Source organism: Carassius gibelio, chromosome B14, assembly GCF_023724105.1.
Source record: "Carassius gibelio isolate Cgi1373 ecotype wild population from Czech Republic chromosome B14, carGib1.2-hapl.c, whole genome shotgun sequence".
NCBI classification, from domain to species: Eukaryota; Metazoa; Chordata; class Actinopteri; order Cypriniformes; family Cyprinidae; genus Carassius; species Carassius gibelio.
Window position 1 is genome coordinate 15,279,979 of NC_068409.1, and position 26,353 is coordinate 15,306,331.

Consider the following 26,353-nt stretch of genomic DNA (forward strand, 5'->3'; position numbering starts at 1 on the left):
CTCGTATTCATGGTTTAAAACAGATATTTCCAACATTTCACTGTGCGCAATTACCTCCAACACCACCACTCCCCGGCCTAATCGAAACCATACTGAACCATGACACCATTGGGTTGTATCCAACCAAACCGTGAATTTTGTGAACTATTACACCCCTTGAATGGTAGTGGCTATATATAAACACAAAATAAAAACAAATTTGATGTAGTATCTATTGAAAATGATCGGAAGATTAAATAAATCATAATTTTGATAAATAATTTACCATATAACTTATATTTCTCATTGTAGAATGCACAGTCTCTGTGAGATTTATAGGAAGATGACTGAGTTCTCTGGTAAGGCTGCTGTCATCCTGTCATCTCTACACTGAACAGCCTCAATAGAAATAAAACCCTATAAAAGCCTTTTATGTGTGTAAGAATAGCTGTTGTCTTTGAGTACTCAGGCAACATTCACATAAGAGTGTGTCTGTATGTATGTGTGTGCATGCAGGAGTGCTGCTCTGTAGTGGCATGGGTGATCCATCATTCTCTACCCTGGTCTGATGGACACACACGCACACACACACACACACACAGAGAAACAGCTCAGCAGAAGGGTTCTCTCCTACAGTCGTGGCCACCAGCTGGTACAGAGAAGGTTTCCCTCTCCTCATCACTCTCTCTCTGTATTCCTGCTGGGACTCCCATCAGAGATGCCTAGACATGCCGCTGGGCACAAACACACAGCTCAGACCAGAAATGCAGGCACATCAACATGGATAGTTGTGTCTTTGCTTGATTTAAATACACATTTAAGATTATTTGTAATTTTGGCATTTTTTGCAATGATTAAACTTTCATAAAACCACTCATTAAATATTACATTTACATTTAGTCATATAGCGGACTCTTTTATCCAAAGTGACTTACAAATGAGGACAATGGAAGCAATCAACATCAACAAAAGAGCAAAGATATGCAAGTACCACAGCAAGTCTCAGTTTGCATAACGTAGTACACGTAACAATAATAAAAATAAAACAGACAGAATAGTAAAAGAATAGAGCAAGCTAATGTTGAGATGTTGGGCAGGTCATTTCACCAGGAGGGAACATTTAATGTAAAAGTCTGTGAAAGTGATTTTGTGCCTCTATGGGATGGCACAATAAAGCAACATTTACTTGCAGAATTCAAGTTTCTAGAGAGCACATAAATGTGAAGTAATGAATCTAGATAAAGGGGTGTAGAGCCAGTCCTGGTTTTGTGGGCAGACATTAATGCCTTAACTATTAATGGAAGTACTATAACGATATCAGTAATTTTGCAATTATACCACTTAATTGTTCTATATTATTTTCATTTTAGAATTTAATATTCTATGGCTGTCAAAGATAACAGTTACAATTTAAACATTTAAGGTGGTTTAGTTATCTTTATATTTAATGAAGTTAGTTGTAAATGTTTACAATTTAAAATAGAAATTGTAACCTTTAAACCAAGATTTTCCTTTTTCGGTTGACCGAAGATTAGCAGATAAATAACCCCCAAGGATGAATGCATGAAGTCCATATTCCTCAAAACCTTGCCTGACTTTCTGCTCTCATTTGTGCTCCCCATTCTTTCCTGAGGGGCTGGAGGCTGGTGCTGTGTGCTTGATGAGCATTTGATGAGCGTTGAAAGAGTGTTTCAGTGACCCAGTTCAGTCAGCGCTGCTCCGCTGATGGTGCAGAACATCCTCACGCTCTCCGTCTCACCCTCCATCATTCCCGCTCTCTCCTTCTCTCTGTGCATTCTGCTGATTAATAATTGAGTGTTTCGTTTTTTGTCTGCGCACGCTCGGGAAAAACGATTAAAAGAGGGAGCAGAAGCGGCAATGATGAAGGGGAGTGATGCAGAAAGAGAACAAAAAAAGCAAGCAGCCTTCGTGCTGCGTTTGAGAGCAGTCAGGAGCTGCCTCATTAGTCCTATAGAGACGATGTAGTGTGTGCATGTGTAGGATTTTCGTTTATCCAGAAGTTTGGAGAAGTATGGTTGTACTTATATGATTGTGGAAATACATCTTTCAACAAATGTGGACTTTTAAATAATGTTAATTAATTAAGGTATAATGTATGAAGGCTACTCAACTAATGAATATGTAAATGTGAAACTTTGAATTGAGTTCAAATTATAGTTGTATCTTTATATGATTTTGCTAAGATAAGAAATACCTATTGCAATATACAACCTGAACGTCAGAGCAACAAAACGAATACTGAAACTGTACTACAGAAATATTAACACTGGTGTTCTTTGATGCTATTTTTACTGCAATCCATAACAGCCACACAAGATTCCAGCAGTTTGTATGAAACCTAAACGTAATTCTGCGGTGTGATACGAGAGACACAGGTTTCAATTACGAGCTTTCCGATATACAGATTTGCTTTGGATGACGGAGAAGATTAGGAAAAAGAGTGGCCTTGGTTCTGGAAGTATTTTTCTCATAGGATTTTTTTCAAATTATAATTTATGAACCAAACCAACCAGCTATGAGGAGATGCAAAACATTACAAAATTTGATTTAAAGAAAAAATTATTAGAAAATCTGAACATGAAAATAATCATTATAATAATTCAAGAATTGAAGCATTGTTAAGCATCCTATTGAAGCATTGTGAAAAAAAAATATTCATTTAAAGTTGGTGATTGTATGTATCAAAACAACTTTTTTTTGTGTTATTGCAAAATATTAGGGATGTGCGCAATGACTAATTTGACTGTCGTTTAAATGGAGGTTTTGTATCCGACTAGTCGACTAGTCTAAAAGCAAGAACCCCCCAAAAGATAGTAAGAAAAATATATATATAAATATATGTGTATATACTGTAATAGCCTACATTTGAAACACTTTATGCATCACATTGACAAATCCCACAATGGATTCCGCTAAACATAGGTCACAATTATGCCATAGGCTACTCTTTCCTTGCATTATCATTTGATTTTAGGCAGTTGTTAAAAAAAAAAGAAAAAAAATAGAAGAGCACACACTCAACCTCAGCCAATGCTCATTTATTAAAATCACATAATTTGTCATCTTCATATAACGTTAGTCAATAATATATTAAAACACAAGACAAGAAGATTTGGGAATTTTATCAAGGAATATCATTAAAACGGCTTCTAAAAACATACTTCGTCATGTAGGCTATATCATCTAAAAACAAAACGAAGACGAAACACAATAAATGATGTCATTGCTTTCAGAGGCGGATGCATGCTGCTGTTTGGGAATTTAGTTGTGTAAAAGATATTATACAGAAATACTTAGATGACAGACTTTGCTCAGGAATTTCAGAACGATCATAACATTTCAGATGCTGTGGAATGAGATCACGCAGTTTTGGAACTGATTGATCTGAGCTTATCCACCTCAGCTGAAAAATAAAAATAATTACTAAATCCAAGATTTGGTGATTTAAAATAGCATAACAACCTGACTGTTGCACTCTAATATTATAGACCAATCAGAATTGAGTATTCCAATGAATCGTGTGATAAGATGAAGATGTACAAGGAATCTCAGTGCAGACAAAACGTATTAAATCGGATGAAAAACAAGCACTATTAAAATGTGCAATAATGAAGTGTGCAGTGTAGTGTGATAGCTGGGTTATTTGCTTCATGTTAGGAGTGTCTATCAGCTCATAAACCCCAGCACTGCTTTGGGCTTGTTATCCCACTGGAGTGTGTATCGGCCGTTCTGACTCAGTGATCAAGATGTCCGCTGCTCATTGGATTGCTCCTCTTTTCACATTTCCACTTTTAACACTTGCTGGAGAGGCAGACATGGAGCAGGGCTCGCCGGGAGCTAGAAGGACGTCTCTGGCGTCGACCCAGCATGCCTCCGAAGATGTCTTACATTTCTGAATGCTCTGTGACCTGAAAAAAAAGGAGTGTTAAGGGGGATTGTGTGTCAGTGTGTTATTTCCTACACACACACATAAATCAAGCAGTCATATTTCAATTGGCATCACTTCCAAGAGGAAGAGAGATGGTGTGTGTTTCACACTTGGCCGTTTGGTCACTCTGTCCACTGTTTTCCTTATGTTGTCTTTTTTTCTTTGCAAAGGAGTAAAATCACAGAACAAAAATTGATGACAGTGTTTACATTAAGCATTGATGTTATGTGCATCTGTGTCAGCTACTTTTGCTCTAACCATACAGCAAACCAGGCCGCATGTTAGAAATAAGCATGTTTTGTTTCCTTTTGAAATCTGTGTGACATTTTTCTTTCTGTCCCACAGTCCGGATGACATTGGCACGTGTTGGTACATTCTGCTTTCTGGATCGGTCTTCATCAAAGAGTCCATGTTCCTGCCACGCTCCAGGTATGTCTCTTACCTGAATGCCATCAAATATCAAACATTCACACTAAGAAATGAGAAAACACACCCTAAATACCCTTTCCATTATCCTGTTATTTGTGTTAAGCTTGTACCTTCCTTCTTTCTCTAAAAGTTCTCACAAATAATTTGGAATTTGAACATGATTTGGAACTGATTTGGAAATGTAAAGCCCAATTCTGAATAAACAAAATATGTAACACTTGACCTTAAGAAGAGTAAATATCCATCTCGGTGCATGTCCTCATCCTAGTTTGCAATTTAAATGGTCCAAATGTAGATGCACACATCAAAAAATGTGACTGGGACCAATTTGGTTAAATGTGCATTTAATGAAAGTACCTTCAAAGAGCCACTGTATTTTTTTATTATTATCATTTTGATTATTATTTAGTTAAGGACAATTTTTGCAATATGTTTGGAATTTCAGATGCATTATTTTTATTATTTTTTTACTTTTATGAGTATGGTTTATTTTTTTTAATTATTTTTTTATGACATATAGATAACATTAACATTAAAGCCTAAAAATCTAGATCAAATATAAAATGTAGATGCAACTATACAATAAGGGAATGTAAAAAAAAGACAATAAAATTTAAAATAAAGTTAAATAAAGCAGCACAAGGCAAATGACAGATAGAGTGCAAAACAATGAAGTGAACAATAGTGCAGATAAAAGATTTTTAGTGCAAAAAAAAAAAAAAGCTTATTTAGTCCGATTAAAGTGACAAAGGGCTCAAGAGCAGTTTTTTATTTAACTACCTGATGAGGTAGGCCGTATGAGTTGTTTGAGTTGGCCAGTGGCTCCAAAACTTTTTCAGCCAGGCACCGGTTTTGTAGGGAAAAATATTTTCCCTACAAGTATCTTCAATCGCGCCATCTAGAGGTCTGTTATTGATACAACCACAACTGCTACAACTGATAACGGAGCGCTCAAGCAGGTACTGCTAGTCATGTTGAGGTAATTAAAATGTCAAATTTCTATTTTGTGTTCAATTATTTACTTATCAGGCAAGTAACGGCATGATACCAGGGACAGTTATGCAGTGTAGTTTTTATCACTCTGTTTGTTCCTCATTATTCATTCTAAATGTATTTTGACTGTAGAAAATGTTACATAAATACATGAAATGTAGAACATATAAAAAAGTGCATAAAAATCATAAACACATAAAAGTGAAAAAAAAAATAATCCTATCGTGCACCCCTGCTTGAAAGATTCATAATTTGACTACTTTAGCAAGACCACATATACAAATGAAGACTACCATATTTATCGAGGATCAATATTTTGCACACTACAATCTAAATGTAGTAGCATAGAACTCGGCGTGACACAAATGAAGTGTACATACAGAAAGAAACATATTGACTGGGCGTAATTTAAAAGCATAGCAAGCTGTACAAAAACACTTGACAGAAATGCACTAGAATTGGCTTGCAGTTGGGAATATGTCATTTTATCACCATGGCAATGAAAAAAGCAGGTCTCTCCCTCCCTCACTTTCTCGTTTGGCTTCGTGGAGAGAGCTGTGATGTGTTGCTCCTGTAATAGACTGTGACTCAGGTGTCCAGTGAATGAAAACCAACAGGACAGCGGTGCACTTCATAAACAATGTCTTGATAGCACTCGCAAATGGCCATTTTTTTTTTCCCCCAAGAGGCATCACAGCTACCCTGTCTGCTGATTCTTGTCTGAGACAGACCAGATCTGTAGAAACATCTTATCGGCTTCTTTCAGTACAACGCCAGCCAGATATTTTCTTCCAGTTTCTTTCCAAACAAAAACAGTCTCATTTGAATGCAGATTTTGGGTAACGCTTCTGTTTAATCGCACCTGCAGCATGCAAGTGTTTAAATGCACAGCATTAAAAGCATTATGGTGTTCAGAGTGCTGGGAGAAGTCAGAGTTGAGTTTGAGGTGGCAGTACCACCTGGTGCTCATGCCAGTACTTAGGCAACAAGTCCAAGTCCTTTAAAATGGTTTTACAGGCTTAACTACCAACAATAGTTTCTATTGTTATAAACTCTGTTCAGTCTGATCCTCAACTAAATCCTTTGTTTTCTTATTCCTGACTGCAAGAGTTGGGAAAACATTAGTAACCACAGTTTCTAGAGATTTTTACCCGTGCTTTACCATGGTACAAATATGGCATACTGTCTGTTTCAACAGGGAACGTTCTCAGAACTTTGGCTAATGTTCTAGCAAGATTCTGTCAAAGTTATGAACATTTTTCCAGTAATGTTAATAGAAGGTTATCAAAACTTTAGCCCCGGGGTAGGCAAGTTCTGTCCTGGAGAACCGCAGTCCTGCAGAGTTCAGCTTCAACCCTAATCAAACACACCTGAACAAGCTCATCTGTGTCTTCAGGATTACTGAACTACAGGCAGGTGAGGGCTTTTTTCAGAGTTGGAGCTGAACTCTGCAGGACTGCAGCTCTCCAGGACCAAATTTTGTTTCTTAGACTTGTTTCAGAAGCACATTCAGAAGTGATCATGTGATGTTTGCAAAATTATACAATTTGAATGTTCCATTTATGTTACAGAAATGTTTTCTGAAACGTAAAAAAAAAAAAAAAAAAAAAAAAAAAAAATGTTCAGAAAACATTCATAAATAACCTTAATAAGTATGTTAGGAAAATGTTCTTAGAAAATATTTTTGTTAGCTGAGACACTTTGATGTGGTACAAGGTACTAAAGGAGTTTTCACTACTAGATTATGTACTATTTTTTTTTTTTTTTATGATTTGTACTAAAGTTGTACATGTCCCTCATATTTTCATTGCACTATGGTTTAACAAAACAAACCAGAAACTTTTCAATTGAATTGACTTTAGTAACATGCTCACATTTTAAATTTTTATTATTCATTTACAGATAAAAAGTTTTTCTAAAATGCAAGCTTTTAAATTCTTTCAGTTTCAGTTAGATGTGTTTTTTATTATTATCTTATTCCACTTAACCACATGTGAACTCCCAGGTTGTTTTCCCATGGAAGTGCTTTGAAAGCCTTACTGTTCCTCCCTGAAGTGATATGAATTTACTTCATGAGAATATAATCTGAATCGTTTGATATGTGACTCAGTCCCAGACGATACAAGTTACTCCCCTACATGTTTTAACATGCCTCATTTGTCGTTTAGCCACAATTTCTTAACTCACTTTTAGTTATTATTAGTGGTATGTTTGTGAATTTTAACTTTTTGTAATTGTTAATTGTAATTATAATTAATTATGATTGTACAATTTTGGGGGGGATTATGAATAGTGCTTTTTTTAAATCGAAGGTATCCTTCAGTTTTTTTTTTTTTTTTTTTTTTTTTTACTCTTTACTATTCCCCAGGTTGCCCTTCAGAGTTTTTCTGGGTGTTTCTTGCTCTGATCACTACAGGTCTTGAGTTAAGTTGGGAGGTCATGTTGTTTGTGGGTGGAGGTCAACCCCTCCCTCTTGGCTCCACAGGAAGTAAGAGGCAGGCAGGAATGTTGGCTTCAGTCGATCACTACTGACTCTCAAGAGCGCACGTTCCCCAGCGCATACTCTCGTAAGATGAAGGCAGTAGACGGAGCTGTCAGAACAGAGTGCAGTGTACGTGAAGTTGGATTATCATGTGGCGTTCAGGATATCATGTTAGTGTTTAGTGTGGTAGCAGTGTGTGGGTATGAATATTAAAACACATTTGAGGTAGAAGTGATTTTCAAGAAGCCGGGAATGTTTATGGATTTCATTGGACATATTTTGTAACAACTCTCTCATCTTCAGGTACATCTGTTTTTTATTTATTTGTTTTTATACATATTGTGTACTATTTTCGTTTTTAAGTGCACAGTTAGATAATTGTAAGAATTATTATTATTTTTTTTTTATGAACAAACTTTCCAACAAATAACTATTTATAGGACTTTACATATATATTTGAATTAATTAATGGTATTATAATTGTATCTGATTATAATGCTGGTTAAAGTAATCAAGCCTCAAGCATCTTGATCCTTGCATTATATCAGTTTGGGGTTGATCTGGTGCTGCTGAAATGCTGTTTACTTTGCTTTATGTTGCCATGTGTCTGCAAGTGCAGATCTGGGAGGCAGCAGAGCTGTTTAGCACTCACTGAAGCGTTTCTGTAGAATCCTGTTATTGCATTACCATTCTACTGTACTTCAGCAAACCCTTAAGCCTTCCAATGTGTTCCTTCTCCCCTCTGACTTCCCCACTGACAGCACTTGCATAACTGCTCTTTAATCTTTGCTCTGCGTAATATGGAGAGATGAAAAAGAGGCTTATTTACTTTGGAGACCCCTATGTTCTCTGCTTTATGTGAGTGCCTGCCACGTTCGTCACAGAATCACATTCCAGACACCCGGAATGTTGTGTAATATGGAATCTGGGAGTTCAGTTCCCCAAAGAATGTGGTGCAATGTCTGACATATGATTTATATGAATGCCTTGTGTTAATATAATTTTTAAGGGTTTTTTTTTTTTTTCTTCTTCTTTTTTACTGGCTTCTACAGGGAATGATTTCTTTTTTTAGACTTTGAGATTCTATAAGCCTGATAAAACCTTTCTCTTTTCATTTAGTGTTTTTTTTTTTTCTCTAAGCACATAAAAAAACAAACAAACAAATTTTATATATATATATATATATATATATATATATATATATATATTTTTTTTTTTTTTTTTTATTATTATTGCATTTTGTCCAGGTGTCCAGTGAATGAAAACCAACAGGACAGCGGTGCACTTCATAAACAATGTCTTGATAGCACTCGCAACTGGCCATCCCCCCCCCCCCAAGAGGCATCACATCTACCCTTTTTTGCAGTTTAAATTATACTTGACTTTTCAATGCGGTTTCCAACTATACCCATCCTTATCATTATCTATATCATGAACGAGTCTTGAGGTTGTGTATTTGAATAGAAGCCTGTAAGAGAAGTCAAACAGCATTACAACACTCACACAGTGCTCATTGTGTGTGGTCTTAGAATGTATTTAGAGGGAATCGCACCTGTTAGTCTAACCATATTAGCTAGTTACTATATCTGCCAGCTGCACTTCCACAGTAAACCTTACAGTGTACAAGTATCTATATAATAGTAAGTGTTGTTTTACTAATGTAAACATTTAAAGCAGCATGCATGAGTTTTTTTCTGTAGTAAAATCAGCCTTGCTTTGTCAGTCACAGTTTTCTGAAGTCTATGTAGCGGTTTTTCTGACCTCTCACCCAGCTAAACCGATGTAAGCATGTGTGTCATCTTTGGACCACAGTGTCACCTGGCAGCTCATTCAGCTGCAAAAAGTGTCTTACAAGCAGCATTAATGGTAAATGAACACCAGAGGAAGGGTGGCGTGTGCAATCGGCACCAAACAGAATTGGAACCTGTTTAGTCCCATCTTGTTTTTATGCAAGACTAAGTTGAGATGGTTAAACAAATTACATTTTTGTTTGATTTGCACATGACCTCTAACCAATTTTTATTTTATTTAATTGTATCTAATTTTTCTCCTTTAATTGTTTTAGTGACATTAAGTTTTTCCTTTTTCCTATTTATTTTCTTTTTGCTTTTAATGTAGTAAAGACAGACAATTATTGTGTGAAGAAGAGAGGGAATGGAGTCAAGAAAGTTAAAGTGAAGTGACGTGGCCAAGTGTGGTATCCCATACTCGGAATTTGTGCTCGGCATTTAACGCATCCAAGTGCACACACACACTCCAGTGAGCACACACACACTCCAGTGAACACACACACATACCGTGAACATACACCTGGAGCAGTGGAAAGCCAATGCTGTGGCGCCCGGGGAGCAGTTGGGGGTTTGGTGGCTTGCTCAAGGGTCTCCCCTCAGTCGTGGTATTGAAGGTGGAGAGAGCGCTGGTTGTTCACTCCCCCCACTTACAATCCCTGCTGGACCTGAGACTTGAACCCACGTCCTTCAGGTTACAAGTCTGACTCTCTATCCATTAGGCCAGGACTGCCCCCAGAAATGCTATTCTCTTACTTTGCAAGTGATTTAGTGAAGTCCATAAATGTGACCCAGGACCACAGTCGTAATGGTCAATTTATCATTGAGATGTGTACATCATCTGAAACCTGAATCAATAAGCTTATCATTTATGTATGGTTTGTTAGGATAGGGCCATATTTAGGCTAATATACAACTATTAGAAATCTGGGCGTGCAAAAAAATATAAATATTGAGAAAATCGCCTTTAAAGTTGTCTAAATGAAGTTCTTGGCAATGCATATTATTATTACTAAAAAATTACATTTTGATATATTTACGATAGGAAAATGTACAACATATCTTCATGGAACATGATCTTTACTTAATATCTGATAAAAATCTGTCATTTTGAGCCATACAATGCATTGTTGACTGTTGCTAGAAATAAACCTGTGCTACTTATGACTGATTTTGTGGTCCAGGGGCACATATTAAATATCTATTTAAAAATGTTCAGGCATGTCCACCTTGAGTCAGTATTTGTCTTTATCTTGTGTGGAACTCCACCTCACTTTTCCATTTTCAATAGAGTTTTTTGTGTTGCTACTCAAACGCTTCATCACTTTGCACTGTACTTCTTTCATTAGGCCGTGATGTCATTTGGTGGAATTTTCCAGTCTGGTCGTAGTTTCTTTCCCAGTGGAACCTTACTGCCTAGACCAGGAACACTGCCACAAATGTGTGGATATGTGCTCCTCCGACTCGGTTTCTGAGCACGCTTTCATTCCCACAGAATCCCAGGATTCCATAATTGGTCGAGCGGTTTATAACCTTTCTCTCTCCTGTTCTTCTCCTCTAGTTTTGGGAAAAGGTCTGCTGGGAGTTTACGCCGTGGATGCGAGTGCATCGTTCTGGAGCCATCCGAGATGATTGTGGTGAGTAATCATGTACCAGCTAATCATCTTGACTTCAAACTCTTACTAATCACACTATGTAATTGCTGTTTTGTGCTGTAGTTTCATTCCTTTTCCCCTGTGGTTCCCACAGTGTGCTATGCTTTTACCCCCAGGGGTACACACAAGGTCAGATTTGACATTACATTGGCAGATAAGAATTTCAGCTCTTTCCAATGCATTGAATAAAAGCCCTTTTCTGAAGAAAATGTGATGGCTGGATAGAAAATAATGGTTGACCTTCAAACCAACTGTTACTTTGCACATGAGCTGACTAGTTTATTTAGATTTTTTTTTGATGGTCTACTTCTTCGAGATAGAAACACTATAAAATGTTGTGCATTTGACCACAAAGACATGTCTTATATACTATAAATGCTTAAATGCATTTGAAATCACCCCGACTATGGGCTTTGTGAATGTTTTAACATACTACAGTAAGTACTTAAAATCAGTGTTGAGGGGTTGAGACTGATTTTAATTGTGTGCTTTCTAGTTTTGTTTAGCATCAGGTGAGCCAGACTAAAGTTACATTTTGAAACCACTTCTTTGATGATAAATAGCATATAAATGTTTCTGTACCCCTACACATCTGTCTCTTTCTCAGTTTGAATTTGGCATCTTGTTTACATTTTACCACAAGCAAATTTCATTGTGGATTCGTTCCTCTTAAATTACTCAGCCCACTGCGGTTAATGTTCGACATGGCCTTAATTCAGTGCTCTCGCCTTGCCAAAAAACCTAAAACGATTATATTTAGGAACCCAAGCACTTCTGTGCGTCCTAATATATTCCATATTCAGTTCATGATGTATGTTCATGAGTAAAGAAAGACCCTTCGTATCTACATTTGCAGCCTCGGATTTGGTTAAGCTCTCGGGGTGGCATGGAAATATGCCGACATGTGACTCAATGTGCTCCTGTATATGTTTCTGCATGCTGAGTACACTACTGTTCAAATGTTGGTGGTCAGTAAGGTATTACAAAAATAATACTTTAAATAGAAAGAACACATTTATAAGATCAACAGTGACAGTAAAGACATTTCAAATGTTGCAAAATATATTTGTTAAAAAATTGTTCTGTTAATCAAAGATATAAATCAAAGTTCCAAAAGAAAAGGCAGTTAAAGTCTTTTCAGCATTAATTATAGTAAGAAATATCTCTTTAGTGCCAAATTAGAATTTTAGAATGCTTATTTCATTTTTAACATTGAAAATCTAGCATTGCCATAACAGCACAGGAATTAATTGCATATATATATATATATATATATATATATATATATATATATATATATATATATATATATATATATATATATATATATATATATATATATATATATATAATGAGCAACAGTATTACTTTTTTAACTGATTTTTGGCCAAATACTGTAAATGCCACCTTGGATGAGCATATACTTTTTTCAAAAACAAAATCTTGCCTACTCCAAACTTTTGAACAATATGACATGACATATCACAACACAGTGTCATTATTTGATTAACTAAAATGAAGCCAAGATGGAAAAGCCATGTGTGACAAAGTTAGGACACCCTATGATTCAGTTGCCTGTAGATCCACTTTAAGCAGCATTAACTTTAAGTAATTATTTTCTGTATAGGGCTTTTCACACTGCTTTAGTTCCAGAACTAAATGTACAGTACTAAAGTACTGGTACGATTTTGCGCGACCTATTTCCCAGTAATATTTAAACGATTGCATTTGCACTTGGGCTGCATGATTAATCACATGCAATTCATCTGCAAATTTTGAACGCGATATTGCGTAGCTTGTCAGCGAACTATGGCTCTGTCTATTAAGTGGCGCTCCATTTGAAAGCAGGTGATGGACATTTACCGCTAATCACAGAACCAGCTTTACAATCGCATGTGATTAATCATGCAGCCCTAATTCGTACCGACCATGTGTACTAGGATGTGATGTAAGCTGGTCGACAGCGATGTAACTTGTGCACGGCATTCAACAACGTTAACAAAGAAGAATAACGTTAACAGCAGGAGGATGGAGGACGCTGTGATCGCAGCTGTGTTTTTGTTGTGTCTCGCGGGGTTTCACAATAATGGACATGGAATGTTGACGTATACGTAAAGCAATTGAAAGAATGGAAAGAAGGATTAATAATCTCCAGCGACAACTGGCAGTGCTACATTTGCTACAAGTGCCTGCACTTCAGCATCCATATATTTATCGCTGTTCATCATACTTGCGAAATAAGTTGACACAATGTTTACAGTATGTTACATGGTGTTTCAAATCATGGCGGGTGAGAGTGTTTTCAAACTCATCCGGCCAATCAATGTATACTTATGTAAAGGGTAGTACCAGTTGTGCTGGTTATACCCTGCTTCGGAGTAGGAGCTAATTTGGTTCTCGAAAAAGGCAGTCTGGTACTAAAATCGCACATAGTTTCACATTTAGTTCTGTTACTATGAAAAGGTTCCTGCGGTGCAAAAGGCCCTTTCTGGAAGAATTTTGGCCCACTCTTTTTTACAACGTAGCTCCAGTTTTTTGAGGTCTGTGGCATTTTTGTACACAGCTTTCACCACATGATTTCAGTCAGGATGAGCTCTGGACTATGACTGGGCTATATCAGATTTTTTTTTTCAGCCGTTCTGTTGTAGATTTGATGGTGTGCTTGGGAACATTTTCCTGTTGCATCACCCAATCTTGGCCAAGCTTTTGCTTTTGGACGGATGTCCTCATATTTGACTTTAGAATACTTTAGTATACAGAGGAGTTCATGGTCAACTCAGTGACTGTGAGGTAACCAGGTCCTGTGGCTTCATGCCAAGCCCAAAATCATCAGCCCTCCACCAGCATTTGTGACTTTTGGTATGAGATGTTTGTGCTGATATTCTTGTGAGGATTTCACCAAACGTGCTGCTGCATTATGGCCAGGCATCTTCAATTTGGTCTCATCTGTTCAAAGGGTCATTGTTCTAGAATTTAATTAACTAGTTAACTAAACTTTAATTTAACCAGTAAAAAAAAACAAAACAAAAAAAACAATGAATCCAGAAAAAGTGAATTTGGAACAACAATCAAATGGATTTCACAGGGCCCTATAAGTCTTTTTAAAACATCTGCCAAATGCATAATTGTAATCTCCTGTTTGGGCGATGGCAACTGTCCTCGACAGTTGATGGTGCCCTTGTTGGGTAACTCATCTGTTATTACTGGCCAATGCTGCTCTGTAATTACGGGCCAAGGCAGGATATAGATACTGCACTCTCACTCGCTCACACCGCCCAATATATTCCCACTGCATGCGCTCGCCGGCAGTTGCCATAGCAGCGGTTGGTACGGTAGCAAGAGATTTGATGTGTAATCCCAGAGGCAGAGTGGGTGTGAAATGTGAGGCTGCAGCAAAATAAGGCAGAGGGATAATAATGTCACTTTTTATGGCATAATGTCACAGTGGCCAGCCCTTTTTATATGCAATTTATACCCATCATGTGTACGATGATGCCACCCTCGTTCACAGACAGTCAAAGACCTGCCAAGAACAGTTTACACGTTTTAGGTGCCACAGTGACAAAATACCGAGCAAAGATAAAGAATACATATTGATCCGGTTTGGTTTTTGCATGTCTGCTATTTGAACTCTTAATTTCAAGGTTAAATCCGCATAACATGCATAACTCGTCTCCGAAGGCGCCTTGCAAGCTGCTCCTCTGGAACTGCATCTCCCTTTTTCTACCTTTCCTTTCTGTCTGCCGTGTGCCTCTCTTTGACGTAGCTGTTTGAGGCTCGGCCCTCACACACATACACACACATATTCTCACACACACATACACAGACAGGTTCGCACACCCACTTCTATTTTTAAACAGCGCCAGCAAGGGGGGGGGGGGGTGAGGAGAGAGAGAGAGAGAGGGAGTCTCACTCAAATTGCTTCTCCGTTTGCAGGTGGACTATATGGATGAGAATGAGGAGTATTTCCAGCGGCAGGCATCGCACCGACAGTCACGCCGAAGGTTTCGCAAGATCAACCAGAAGGGCGAGCGACAGACCATCATCGACACCGTAGAGCCATATCCCACCGGCAAGCCGCCCGTTGCACGGGGATACCATACGGTTAGTCATATGCTTTAACTCTACCTGTATAGTTTCTCTTTTGCCCCTCCCCCTGTATGACTGGTCACTGTTCCTGGTCCTCACCTGTCTGGCTTTGCTTTCCAGTTTGTTTACATGCTGGTAAATGTGTCATTGCAAAAGCTTCTTTTTTTGTTTGCAGTGTTATTTATGCATAGGGATGGATGGTATGATTAAATCTGTTAAATATTACAATTTTAGAACATGGTATCATAAATATAGTCATTTGCACTGGAATGTGCAATGAATGATTTATGTATTAAATAATCATATAGTTATGCTTATCTTTTGGATAATTCAATAAATTCAACAAGAAAGGATGCATTAATTTGATCAAAGTTTTTTTTTCAAATAAATGCTGTTCTTTTGAACTGTATATTTAACAAAAAATCCTAAAAAAAAAAAAAATTACAAATTTTTTCTGCAAAATATTCCAGCATTGATGATAAGAAATGTTTCTTGAGCACCAAATGAGCATTTTAGAATGATTTCTGAAGGATTATGTGATTATATAATTAATTTTTGCAATAGATTTTTGTAATATTTATACTAATAATTGGATGACCCAAATAATAACTTTATATACATATATTAGAGCTTTATTGATGTAAAATGGTCTTTATTTGGATGCAAACCAAAAATAAGATTAATTTTTATTTGTTAAACAAATGTTATCTGTGCACAAACTCAGTATTATTAAACATTCTATTCAAGAGTCTTGATTCTGACTGAATTACATTTAAAGCTGTAAAAAAGCTAATATGTGCAAGTTCATCTCTTTTTATAACTTTTATGTGCAAATATTTATGCTTATATATCTATGGTGTATAAATGATGCAGGAAAAGCAGTACCACTTGATGCATTTCTAAAGTTGCGAGGTATATTCTGTCATACCATCCATCCAGCACTGTCTATGCATAATGTTGGCTAGTAATATATTCAGTGTATTCACTGCCGAAGCGAAACATAACATAAGCTGACATTTCTTCACTATAACCAGTGCAGTGCATCAGATGCACAACAAAATCTTCCTCTCACAAAATTTACGCTACAGGAATATTATGTAAAGCTTTAGATAGCTGGAAGTCTGTTGGGGACTCTTTTTGGTAACATTAACCACTTCTCTCTTCCTCGTATGTGAAAGGAACAAGATTTCTGTCTTCTTCCTATGAACTTTGCTCTGCTACTATATTTGCATTTGTTCTTCTGTTACTGTAAGAATACGTTCATTTAGCTAGCACTGCTTCATCCCTTCATGGGGTTGTGTTCATCTTGTGTCTTATCTTCTGCACCATTGGCAACATCTAAAGACATTATCAGTTTGTAAAGATTAACAGAAAAAAGTATTTACAGTTAGGAAGCTAGCAAGTGTGCAGCACTGTAGATAATTTAGCAGTTATTTCAAATACTGTTTTTTGCCGACTACAGGTATATGGTAGGAAAGCATGCATTATGGATATAGCCTATGACTTTGAAAAAAATGCTGCTCAAAACTAAAGCCAGCATTGTACATAAAAAAAAAAAAAAAGTTAAAAAGCTTTTCTGAGTTTTTATAAAGCATTTTCAGGTTTATAATGGGTGCTGGGTCATTATAGAATGTAGAACTTTCTTCAGCTTTCTTCATTGCTGCCTCTTTTAAACTAATGGACAAAAAAATCAAGTTGGCATCAAATAACCCTCATGCTTATACCTTACTTTTGGACTATTCTTTCAGTATCTTAAATTATATTTTTACCAAACAGCAATGCAATGTGTTTGTGCCTGTATGTGCAACGTGCTTTCCTTGTTTTCATGATCACAGTTCATTTTCCTTGTTGTGCTGTGGCGGCTGATATATGGTTTCTCTGTAGGTGTTAGCTGGTGTTCTGCCTATGTGTTTGCAGTCAGTATGTCGTGTTGGCTGAAGATGTGCTGGTGTTTTATGCACTCAGTCCCCACTGTGCTCTGGCCAGGTTGAGAGTGAGAATCCACTGTTCTGCTACCATCTGTATATGTGATATACTACATCGAGCCCCAGCTGAGTAAAGAGACAGAGCAGGGAGAGAGAAAGAAAGAAAACATTTATGTATTCGTATATTTACCTTTGTTCAGACTAAATAAAAGATTCAGATATCCAATACTTACATTAGTTATAAACAATAGTTTTTTTTTCTCTCTCTCTCCACACAATCAATAACTGTTACACCCTGGGCTGGCACCAATTTTTGAGACATTTTAAAGCTGAAGGTCAACTTTATCCTCTTAATATATCCCAATGCTAACTCTTGTTTTTCAAATTTGTCATTAATTGCTCATTATTTTATTTTGATAACCTATTACTAATGCATACAATTCATTTTATATTGTATTTTTGTTTTATATACATTTTTTTCATACTAAGACAAGCAAATGTAAAAAAAAATCATGTCAGTTTTGATGTGTCTTTCCCTCTGCACCTTTGCACCTTGAGAGAGAGAGAAAAAAAAAAAAAAGGTTTATTCTACCGAATCTAATTACTGGCTGACACAGATGTTTCGTGAATGTTCAAATCTGGACCCTCACGTAGACACATTCCTTATTTTTCTCCCCCAAATCTGCTGCAGTTCATTCCCAGCATTCCTCCCATTCCCCCGGGAGAGAAGCCAGTGTTCCCTCAGCTTGTTTGGAAATTCTTGTTTTGTTTAGTACAACAAAATACGTCAAGGATCATTGAGCTAAATTGTTTTTCCCTCGAGATACATTAGAAGGGGCCGCCAGATGATTCCCACCATTGTATCTTCTCAGCTGCACAGTTTTCCCAAACAGCACCCTTTTTGTTGTTATGGTCTGTGGGAAGCGATCTGGACCATGTTTTTGTTCTCAGTTCAGTGGTAGCTGGCTAAGAAAGTTGACAGTAGCATCTTCAAGAGGGACCGCAGTGCATTGGATGTTAAGCTGACGGGCATTCCAGCTAATCCGGGAGTTTTTGAGAGTGCTTCCACAGTGGTATTTCCATTCTCAGACATAGCCGAAGGTGAAAATTCACTTCACAAACATTATTTCATGTATCAGCCTTGAGTATCTCAAATAACCTTATAGAGACTTGCTGACTGACATTAATTTGATTCCATTTCTGGCACCAGGGTGAAATAATTGTACTCTGCACTGCCTGCCTCACACAATTGAACTCTAAGCTTTTCATTCAATTAGTTGACTTTACACTCATATCACACGTACGATTGTGCTGTAAACACCCCATGAAGTCAACATTGTAATTTTAATTAATTTAGATCCGTTAGATCATCAGTTTTGTAATAATTCAGAATTTACAGTCTTTTTCTGTCTCCGTAGCAAGTACTAAATTATGGTTCAAAACCAATGTAAACTAAAGCTTAATTATTTTTTATTAAAGGAAAATGGCACAGTTTTTCCATATTCCACTATGTTCTTCCCTCAACTTAGACGAGTTGACATGTACTTCTCCCGTCTCAGTGCGTGCACTTAATTGCTGTAGTGTGCGGAGCACTTCACAGCACTTCGACCTCGGCGCAGTATTATCATCACTCCTGAAAACTCCCCCTCTCCCTATGTCTTCCGTCAATACAACCAACATGAGGAGTTTCCTGGACTGATGATATTACTGCATCGAGGTTGAAGTGCTGCGAAATGCTCTTCCGCCATACATTATAGTTATCATTTTGTATTCATTCAGAACATTGCCACGTTTTATTTTGTGTCACCATACTTACTCGTGTAGCTACTCATGTAACCGTCTTTAAAAAGGGAAAACATGGAAGTGTTTGGTGGCTTCTAAATTCATCCTTGTTTGGATCCTAAGGAATCTGGTACTAAGCTAAACGCTGGCATAGTGGAGTCACGTGCTACAGTGATTGAGATGGGAGAGGTACGTATCAACTAATCAAAGTTGAGGGAAGAATGTAGTGGAATACGAAAAAACGGTGGCGTTTTCCTTTAAACGATGAAGCCATTCAATAACTGCTCTTGTCAAGCTATTTCATGGAATCTTTCTATTAAATTTGTTTGTCTGTCAATAGTGACTTTAAGACCAGTGAACACTGACTGCCTTGTCATTGGCTTACACTGGGTACCATTTTGTCTCTATAAATCTGTATTTTTCCCTTTCTCTCTGGTACTGTGGGGCTTTAATGATCATGAGACTCTCACTCAGTCAATGAATGCCAATTTTTGTGTCTCCTAGGTTGCTGATCATTGCATTTCAGTTGTTCAATAGTAAATGACCTCCAGTCCTTTGTATTTGGTTGCATAATTAGCTTCATTTCCGTTCACCTGAAGTGGCCGAGTTCCCTTTTTATTTGAGCTTTGTGGCTTTTTATTTCAGCATCCGCCTCATGTTTCTCGGCCGTGTGTGTGTGTGTGTGTGCACTACCCTCTGTGTTTGATAGCGTCTGAGCTTTTATAAAGGATGTGTCCCTCTCTTCTTCCCGTAGTATGACTTGCAAAGTGCCTAACAGGGTTTGTCTGAGCCTGCTCTGCTCCTCAATAACCCAGGCTGATAATAACTCTCCTCTTCTCTGCTTCTCTCCTCATACTGGCTCCTCCGCAGGAATGCGTTAAGGCTCAGGTATCGTACTTATTCACTATTTCTGTTCCTCTGTGTGTGTCACTTCCTGCTTAGCTGTGATTATGTATTTTATGTGTGTAGGTTTTATTTGTGTGTGCGATAAGAGTTAATGGCCATGTGACCATAGCGGTATGGCTTATTCGTGTGGATGTGATTTGTGTATATTAAAGCTGCCAAATTAATGTTTGGTCTAACAGTGATGTTAAGTGGGTGATGCTATACTGCAAGCCTTCATGTTACACATTGAGATTGAGATTGAAGATTTTTATTTTTAAAAGTAATATATGAGTGGCTCTTGCTGGTGGAGAATTTGTTGCTAGAATTCCAGAGGATTTGCTATGCTATGCTAATAATGTTTATTATTGTGTTGCTATGCAGTTGCTAGGGTGTTCAGGGTGGCTGCTAGGTGGTTTCTTACTGGACCAAGCCCAACGAGTCCCTAAATATGGCTTGGACCCCCCTTCAAAGTGATGATTTGTTTTGTTTCTAGTTTTGCTTTGTTCTGCATTGATATTTTATGGTTTTGTTTCAGAACCAACATTATACACATACTGGCCACCTTATTAGGTACACCTTGCTAGAACTGGGTTGGACCCCCTTTTGCCTTTAGAACTGCCTTAATTTTTCATGCCAATCTCCCATTCCACCACATCCCAAAGGTGCTCTATTGGATTGAGATCTGATGACTTTGGAGGCCATTTGAGTAAAGTGAACTTATTGTCATGTTCAAGAAACCAGTCTGAGATGATTTGAGCTTTGTGACATGGTGCATTATCCTGCTGGAAGTAGCCATCAGTAGGTGGGTACACTGTAGTCATAAAGGGATGGACATGGTCAGCAACAATACTCAGGTGGCTGTGGCATTTAAGCGATGCCCAGAGTGTATCAAGACAATATACCCCACACCATTACACCACCAGCAGCAGCCTTAACCGTCGAGACAAGGCAGGATGGATCCATCCATGCTTTCATGTTCTTTACGCCAAATTCTGACCCTACCATCTGAATGTCGCAGCAGAAATTGAGACTCATCAGATCAGGGAAAATGTTTCTAATCTTCTGTTGTCCAATTTTGGTGGGCCTGTGCGAATTGTAGCCTCTGATTCCTGTTCTTAGCTGACAGGAGCGCTACCCAGTGTGGTCTTCTGCTGCTGTAGCCCATCTGCTTTAGGGTTCGACGTGTTGAGCATTCAGAGATGGTATTCTGCATTACTTGGTTGTAACGAGTGGTTATTTGAGTTACTGTCACCTTTCTGTCATGTCTAACTGGTCTGCCCCTTCTCCTCTGACATCAACAAGGCATTTTCATCAATACAACTGCCACTAACTAGATATGTTTCTCTTTTTTGGACCATTCTCTGTAAATCCTAGAGATGGTTGTGTGTGAAAATCCCAGTAGATCAGCAGTTTTTAAAATACTCAAGCCAGCCCGTCTGGCACCAACAACCATTCCATATTCAAAGTCACTTAAATCCCCTTTCTTCTCCATTCTGATTCTGGTTTAAGCTTTAGCAAGTCATCTTCATCACATCTAGATGCCTAAATGCATTGAGTTGCTGCCATGTGATTGGCTGATTAGCAATTTGTGTTACCAAGCAATCGAACAGATGTTACTAATAAAGTGGCCGGTGAGTGTATATTGGACATCAACTGGCGACCCATATACAGTACAGACCAAAAGTTTGGACACACACACCTTCTCATTCTGAGAGTTTTCTTTATTTTCATGACTATGAAAATTGTAGACTCACACTGAAGGCATCAAAACTATGAATTAACACATGTGGAATTATATACGGAATTATATACATAAAAAAAGTGTTAAACAACAGAAAATATGACATATTCTAGGTTCTTTAAAGTAGCCACCTTTAGCTTTGATTACTGCTTTGCACACTCTTGGCATTCTCTTGATGAGCTTCAAGAGGTAGTCACCTGAAATGTCTTCCAACAGTTTTTAAGGAGTTCCCCGAGAGATGCTTAGCACTTGTTGGCCCTTTTGCCCTCTGTCTGCGGTCCAGCTCACCCCTAAACCATCTCGATTGGGTTCAGGTCCAGTGACTGTGGAGGCCAGGTCATCTGGCGCAGCACCCCATCACTCTCCTTTAGGGCTGGGATAAACGATTATTTTTTAAACGATTAATCTAGAGATAATTTTTTCGATGCATCGATTAATCTAACGATTCATTTTTTCAGACTTCAGACTCACAACTTGATGTCTAGCATTCAATAAAAAAGGTCACCCAAAATACTTGTTAAGAGCAATTGAAAGAATACAGTAACCAATGTAAACTTGAGGGCTTTAAGCTAATACAGAGAGTGCTTTTCCAAAAAAAAAAAAAAAAAATTAGCCTAACAGCGGGAGCCAGCAGCCTGTCATGGAGAAGAAAAAATCTCATAATGCTCCACGTGAAACTTTGGCGTTCCGCCCTTTTTCTATCGTGTCTAATGATTTTGGTTAATATGCACAAGGGAGAGAGAGAGAGAGAGCAAGAAGCGCTTGTGTTTGAAGACTGTGAGTGTGCGCGCAGCCGGGGCTCTCTCTCGTACACGCCCTGTCAGGCGCAGCAGTCATTATATTCTACATCACTCACCGATCAAATAAGGCTTTGACAGCCGCCAAAAAAAAAAAAGATCAATGCAGAAAAACCCCTGGATTGGTTATATAACGAAAATGTTTTTTAGAGAAATAAAAACAGGTCGACGAATCGATGCACATAATATGTCGACGTCATCGATGACCTCGACGTGTTGTCCCAGCCCTACTCTCCATCTTGGTTAAATAGCCCATATATATATATATGTTTATCCAGAATCATCCAGAATCTTGCAGCTCTAGTTTACATATCTAAATGCTGCATATAATTAATTTAAATAGAAGTTTAAGTTTAATTTCATACAAGTAAAAGTTGATTTCAAAATGCGCATTTTTGTCTCGTGTCTTGTCTTGTCACACCCCTAATAACTTCTATAGCAAAATGTAGCTAATTCTCATTGTGAATGTTAATGGTTTACTCTTGAGATCTTATTGTAAAGTGACATCGATTGGTCTTTATAGTCTTTTGCACATCTGTGTAAAGTGTTTAACTTAATATATTTTTCTGTATTGCTTTATTGTATTTACATTTTTATTTATTTTTGTTATAAGATAAAAGTTATTTAACCTGTTATACAGTATTATGACCTTTTATTAAACTAAATTTCAATACCATGATAAAAGCATTAGCAAATAATTGCAACAGGAAAATGTTATGCCGGAATATCCCTAATATATATATATATATATATATATATATATATGGCTGGCAAAAATCATAATTGTGATAATTTAACCATGTATTAACATACTTTTACAAACAAGCTGCATAATCTGAGTGTCATGTAGCATAAATGGTGCAGGATGAGTTATGTACAGTTTAAAGCTAATTGTTTCGCTAACAATCGATTATATTTGCTGGTCCTCAACTAGTTCTGCTTCAGAACCCAGATTATACATTGGACATCAAGCGGTGATCCAGAGTGGTAATTAAGTTTGATATTTATGGAAAATATTTTGTATGAAATACATAAAAATGTATAAAGAAACCTAGAAAAAATAAATATCAAATTTTATATGAATATATTTATTACTAATATACCCAATAATTAGCAAAATAATAACTTGACATAGTATGATATGGTATAATAACATGGACATATATAAAAGCATAAGCAACAACAGAAGTGCGATTTACCATTCATACTGTTCAAACTAAAATTCTGCTGACTAATGCATTATTTCTATTTTACGGATTTACTTTTAATTAGCCATATGACAGTTGTATTTTCATCGAAATCCAAAAAAGTTCATTTAATAGCATGACTTATATCATCAGTAACCCACAATTTATTTGAACCGTTTGATTCAAAGCATTTTCTCTTATTTATTTTGCTATGCACGATTAAATGTTCAGTTGTATTTGCCTCGTTTGTTTCATTTATATTCCCGATGACCCTGTCAGAACAAAATTGCACTAATTGAAAACATCTGCCATTCGGGATTTCATACTGTAGCTATGCTTAATGGTGCTGCCCTATAGGCTCAGCCCTTTTTAAACGAACAAGTGTGCATGTAAGATTTGTGTGTGTTAATGTGTTTATATGTGTCTGTTTTAGCGTGTTGTTTGATGCCCTAGGCCTGATGAAGATTGCTGATGGTAGACATAGCTGCCGCTGAGCTGATACTTGTTTTGCGGTAATTAGATTCAGTGAGGAGTGAAGCAAAGCGATTGAGAGATGGAAAGTGTGATCGTGTGTGTTAAAGAGTGGAAAAGAGTGAGAGAGGGAGTCTTGTCAGGTGTTCTTGTGAAGAGTCTGCTCTATTTTTAGAGCTGTCCTCAGTGATGGCTGCTGCTGCAGTATACGGCGGTGCTGAGACACAAAAGGCCAGCACTTAAAAAGATTTATACCACTATAAGCACACACATGCACACAAACATGCAAAGCTATCGTATGGCTTTAGAAGACTCTGAATATAATGTACAGGGTTGTATCTGTTATGGCCCTCTGGGTTTTATACGGTCACAAATGTATTCTGGTTAAGAAATCTCACTAAACATGCCTTGTTTTGTTCATATTTACAGCATGACTCTGTAGAATGAAAATGATTTGTATTTCTGCTCAGCTAAACTGTCCATTACAGTTAACAGTTATGACACCAGCTCCGTCATAGCTGTTATGACAGTTATGATAGAGCTGATGGTTTAAACCACAAGGATGTTTCAAATGATTACAGCAGGGTGTCGTGTCCAGATGGACGGCTATCAGCCAGGAGCAGTGTACCTTGCAGAAACCTTGCAGCCCTCCTCGTCCTTTGATCTTGTTTTCTTTTCATCCCTCTTAGCTCTCATATTCAGTCCTTCAGCTGTTTTGTTGAATATTACTTTGCATACATGGTAATAGAGGTTGACAGTTAAACCAGTGTGCTGTTAAGTCCCATCCGGTGACCTTTTAGGTTTATGCTTCAACTTTTACACCTGGAACTTTCTTTCTCCAAAGCAAATGTCTTCAGATTTGTTCTGTAATAGCTAGAGTTGTGAATCAAGAACTGACACATATTTTAATTAATATATGGGTCAAACTAATTATTTTTGTGATTTTCAGTTTGGTAAGTGGGGCTTAAATCTTTTTCCTGCTTTCCTATGGCATCACCCTTGTTTGTTGCAAGCAACAACAACAGACATGCAACACAGCCAGTAAACTCGGATTGTTCAACAAATGATTTGATTCCTTATTAATCAGTCTCAAGATCTTGAGTTATCGGTTTGAACCAGTCCTCAATGGTTCAAACTGGACTCACTGAATCACTTGAAGTGGATATCTGCTTAATAAATGAGTTGCACATCATTTTGTAACTTTTTCTTTCTTACATGTAATTTCTCTACTTGACTAAAAGAATCATTCATGGGTTCGAATCTGGACCAGAATCTTTCATTTTTATTTATTTTATTTTCATCCCACAATTTCTATAGTCACATATTTTCAATGTTGACATGTTTACACAAAGTAACTCACCACTGAGAAGAGATTCTTCCACTCAGTGTTTTATTTATAACAGACTGATTACATTTGCAGAAAATATGAATAAAACATATATGAGCCATAGTTTTTATATGTGTATGCTGTAGTAATCACACATCAGAATGCAGTTGCTGTACTTCTCTAAGAGGGGAAAAAACACTTCCTTCTTTGGGTGCTGTTGCGTTGACCTTCCGTACCTTTACAATTACCAGAATGCCGGATCTCACTACACCATTGTTATTAGACCACAAACTCTTCCTCCTGCATTATTTCTTTAAGAAAGTCACTTGAGCTTTCTTACTGTAGTAGGAAATTCTCTTCCTGCATCTGTGTTTTGACAGGAAGCATCCACACTTTTGCCTTTGGTCAATAAGCTTACACCACTATAATTGGGATGGAACAACTTCTACAAAAGTGCACCCCTAATATTTTGCCAAAAAATAGTTAATTTGATTTAACTATGGTTGCTTAACAATAGAGGCTAGCAACTATCTACATTTTACGGAATGTCTTCACAGTGTAGATAATTTTTTTAATTGCTGATAAACATCAAAATTTCAATGCATCATGTTGTTTAGCAAAAAAAAGCAACCATAAACGACATGCGGTTAACTAACAGGCTAATGGATTGTATTACTGAATTGAAAAGTTATTTATTGTGAAAATGAACATTAATTAATCAAATCATATTGACCATTGGTGTCTTTTGCTGTTTGGAACTACTTTGTCCTGCCCAACGTCACCCTTTAACCCGTTGTTAATGCATGGCCTGTCATGGTTTATTGCTTTGATAACAAAAAGGTCATTTGAAGTTGCTCTCCTTCTAGTAGTATAAA

General features: G+C 37.3%; 1 protein-coding gene across 11 annotated transcripts in view; it reads left to right on the top strand.

Moving 5' to 3' along the window:
* Positions 1–26,353, top strand: part of LOC127971467 (rap guanine nucleotide exchange factor 2-like) — a 103,943-nt gene that overhangs the window by 36,377 nt on the left and 41,213 nt on the right. For 7 of the 11 annotated variants that reach the window (XM_052574477.1, XM_052574483.1, XM_052574487.1 and 4 more), the window contains exons 4-7: positions 4,274–4,357; positions 11,181–11,256; positions 15,211–15,378; positions 19,941–19,958. In XM_052574477.1, coding sequence (XP_052430437.1) covers positions 4,274–4,357; positions 11,181–11,256; positions 15,211–15,378; positions 19,941–19,958 — 346 coding nt within the window. Of the gene's footprint in view, positions 1–4,273; positions 4,358–7,872; positions 8,136–11,180; positions 11,257–15,210; positions 15,379–19,940; positions 19,959–26,353 lie in introns of those variants that run through there. The other 4 variants (XM_052574479.1, XM_052574485.1, XM_052574486.1 and 1 more) reach the window with 2 other exon arrangements.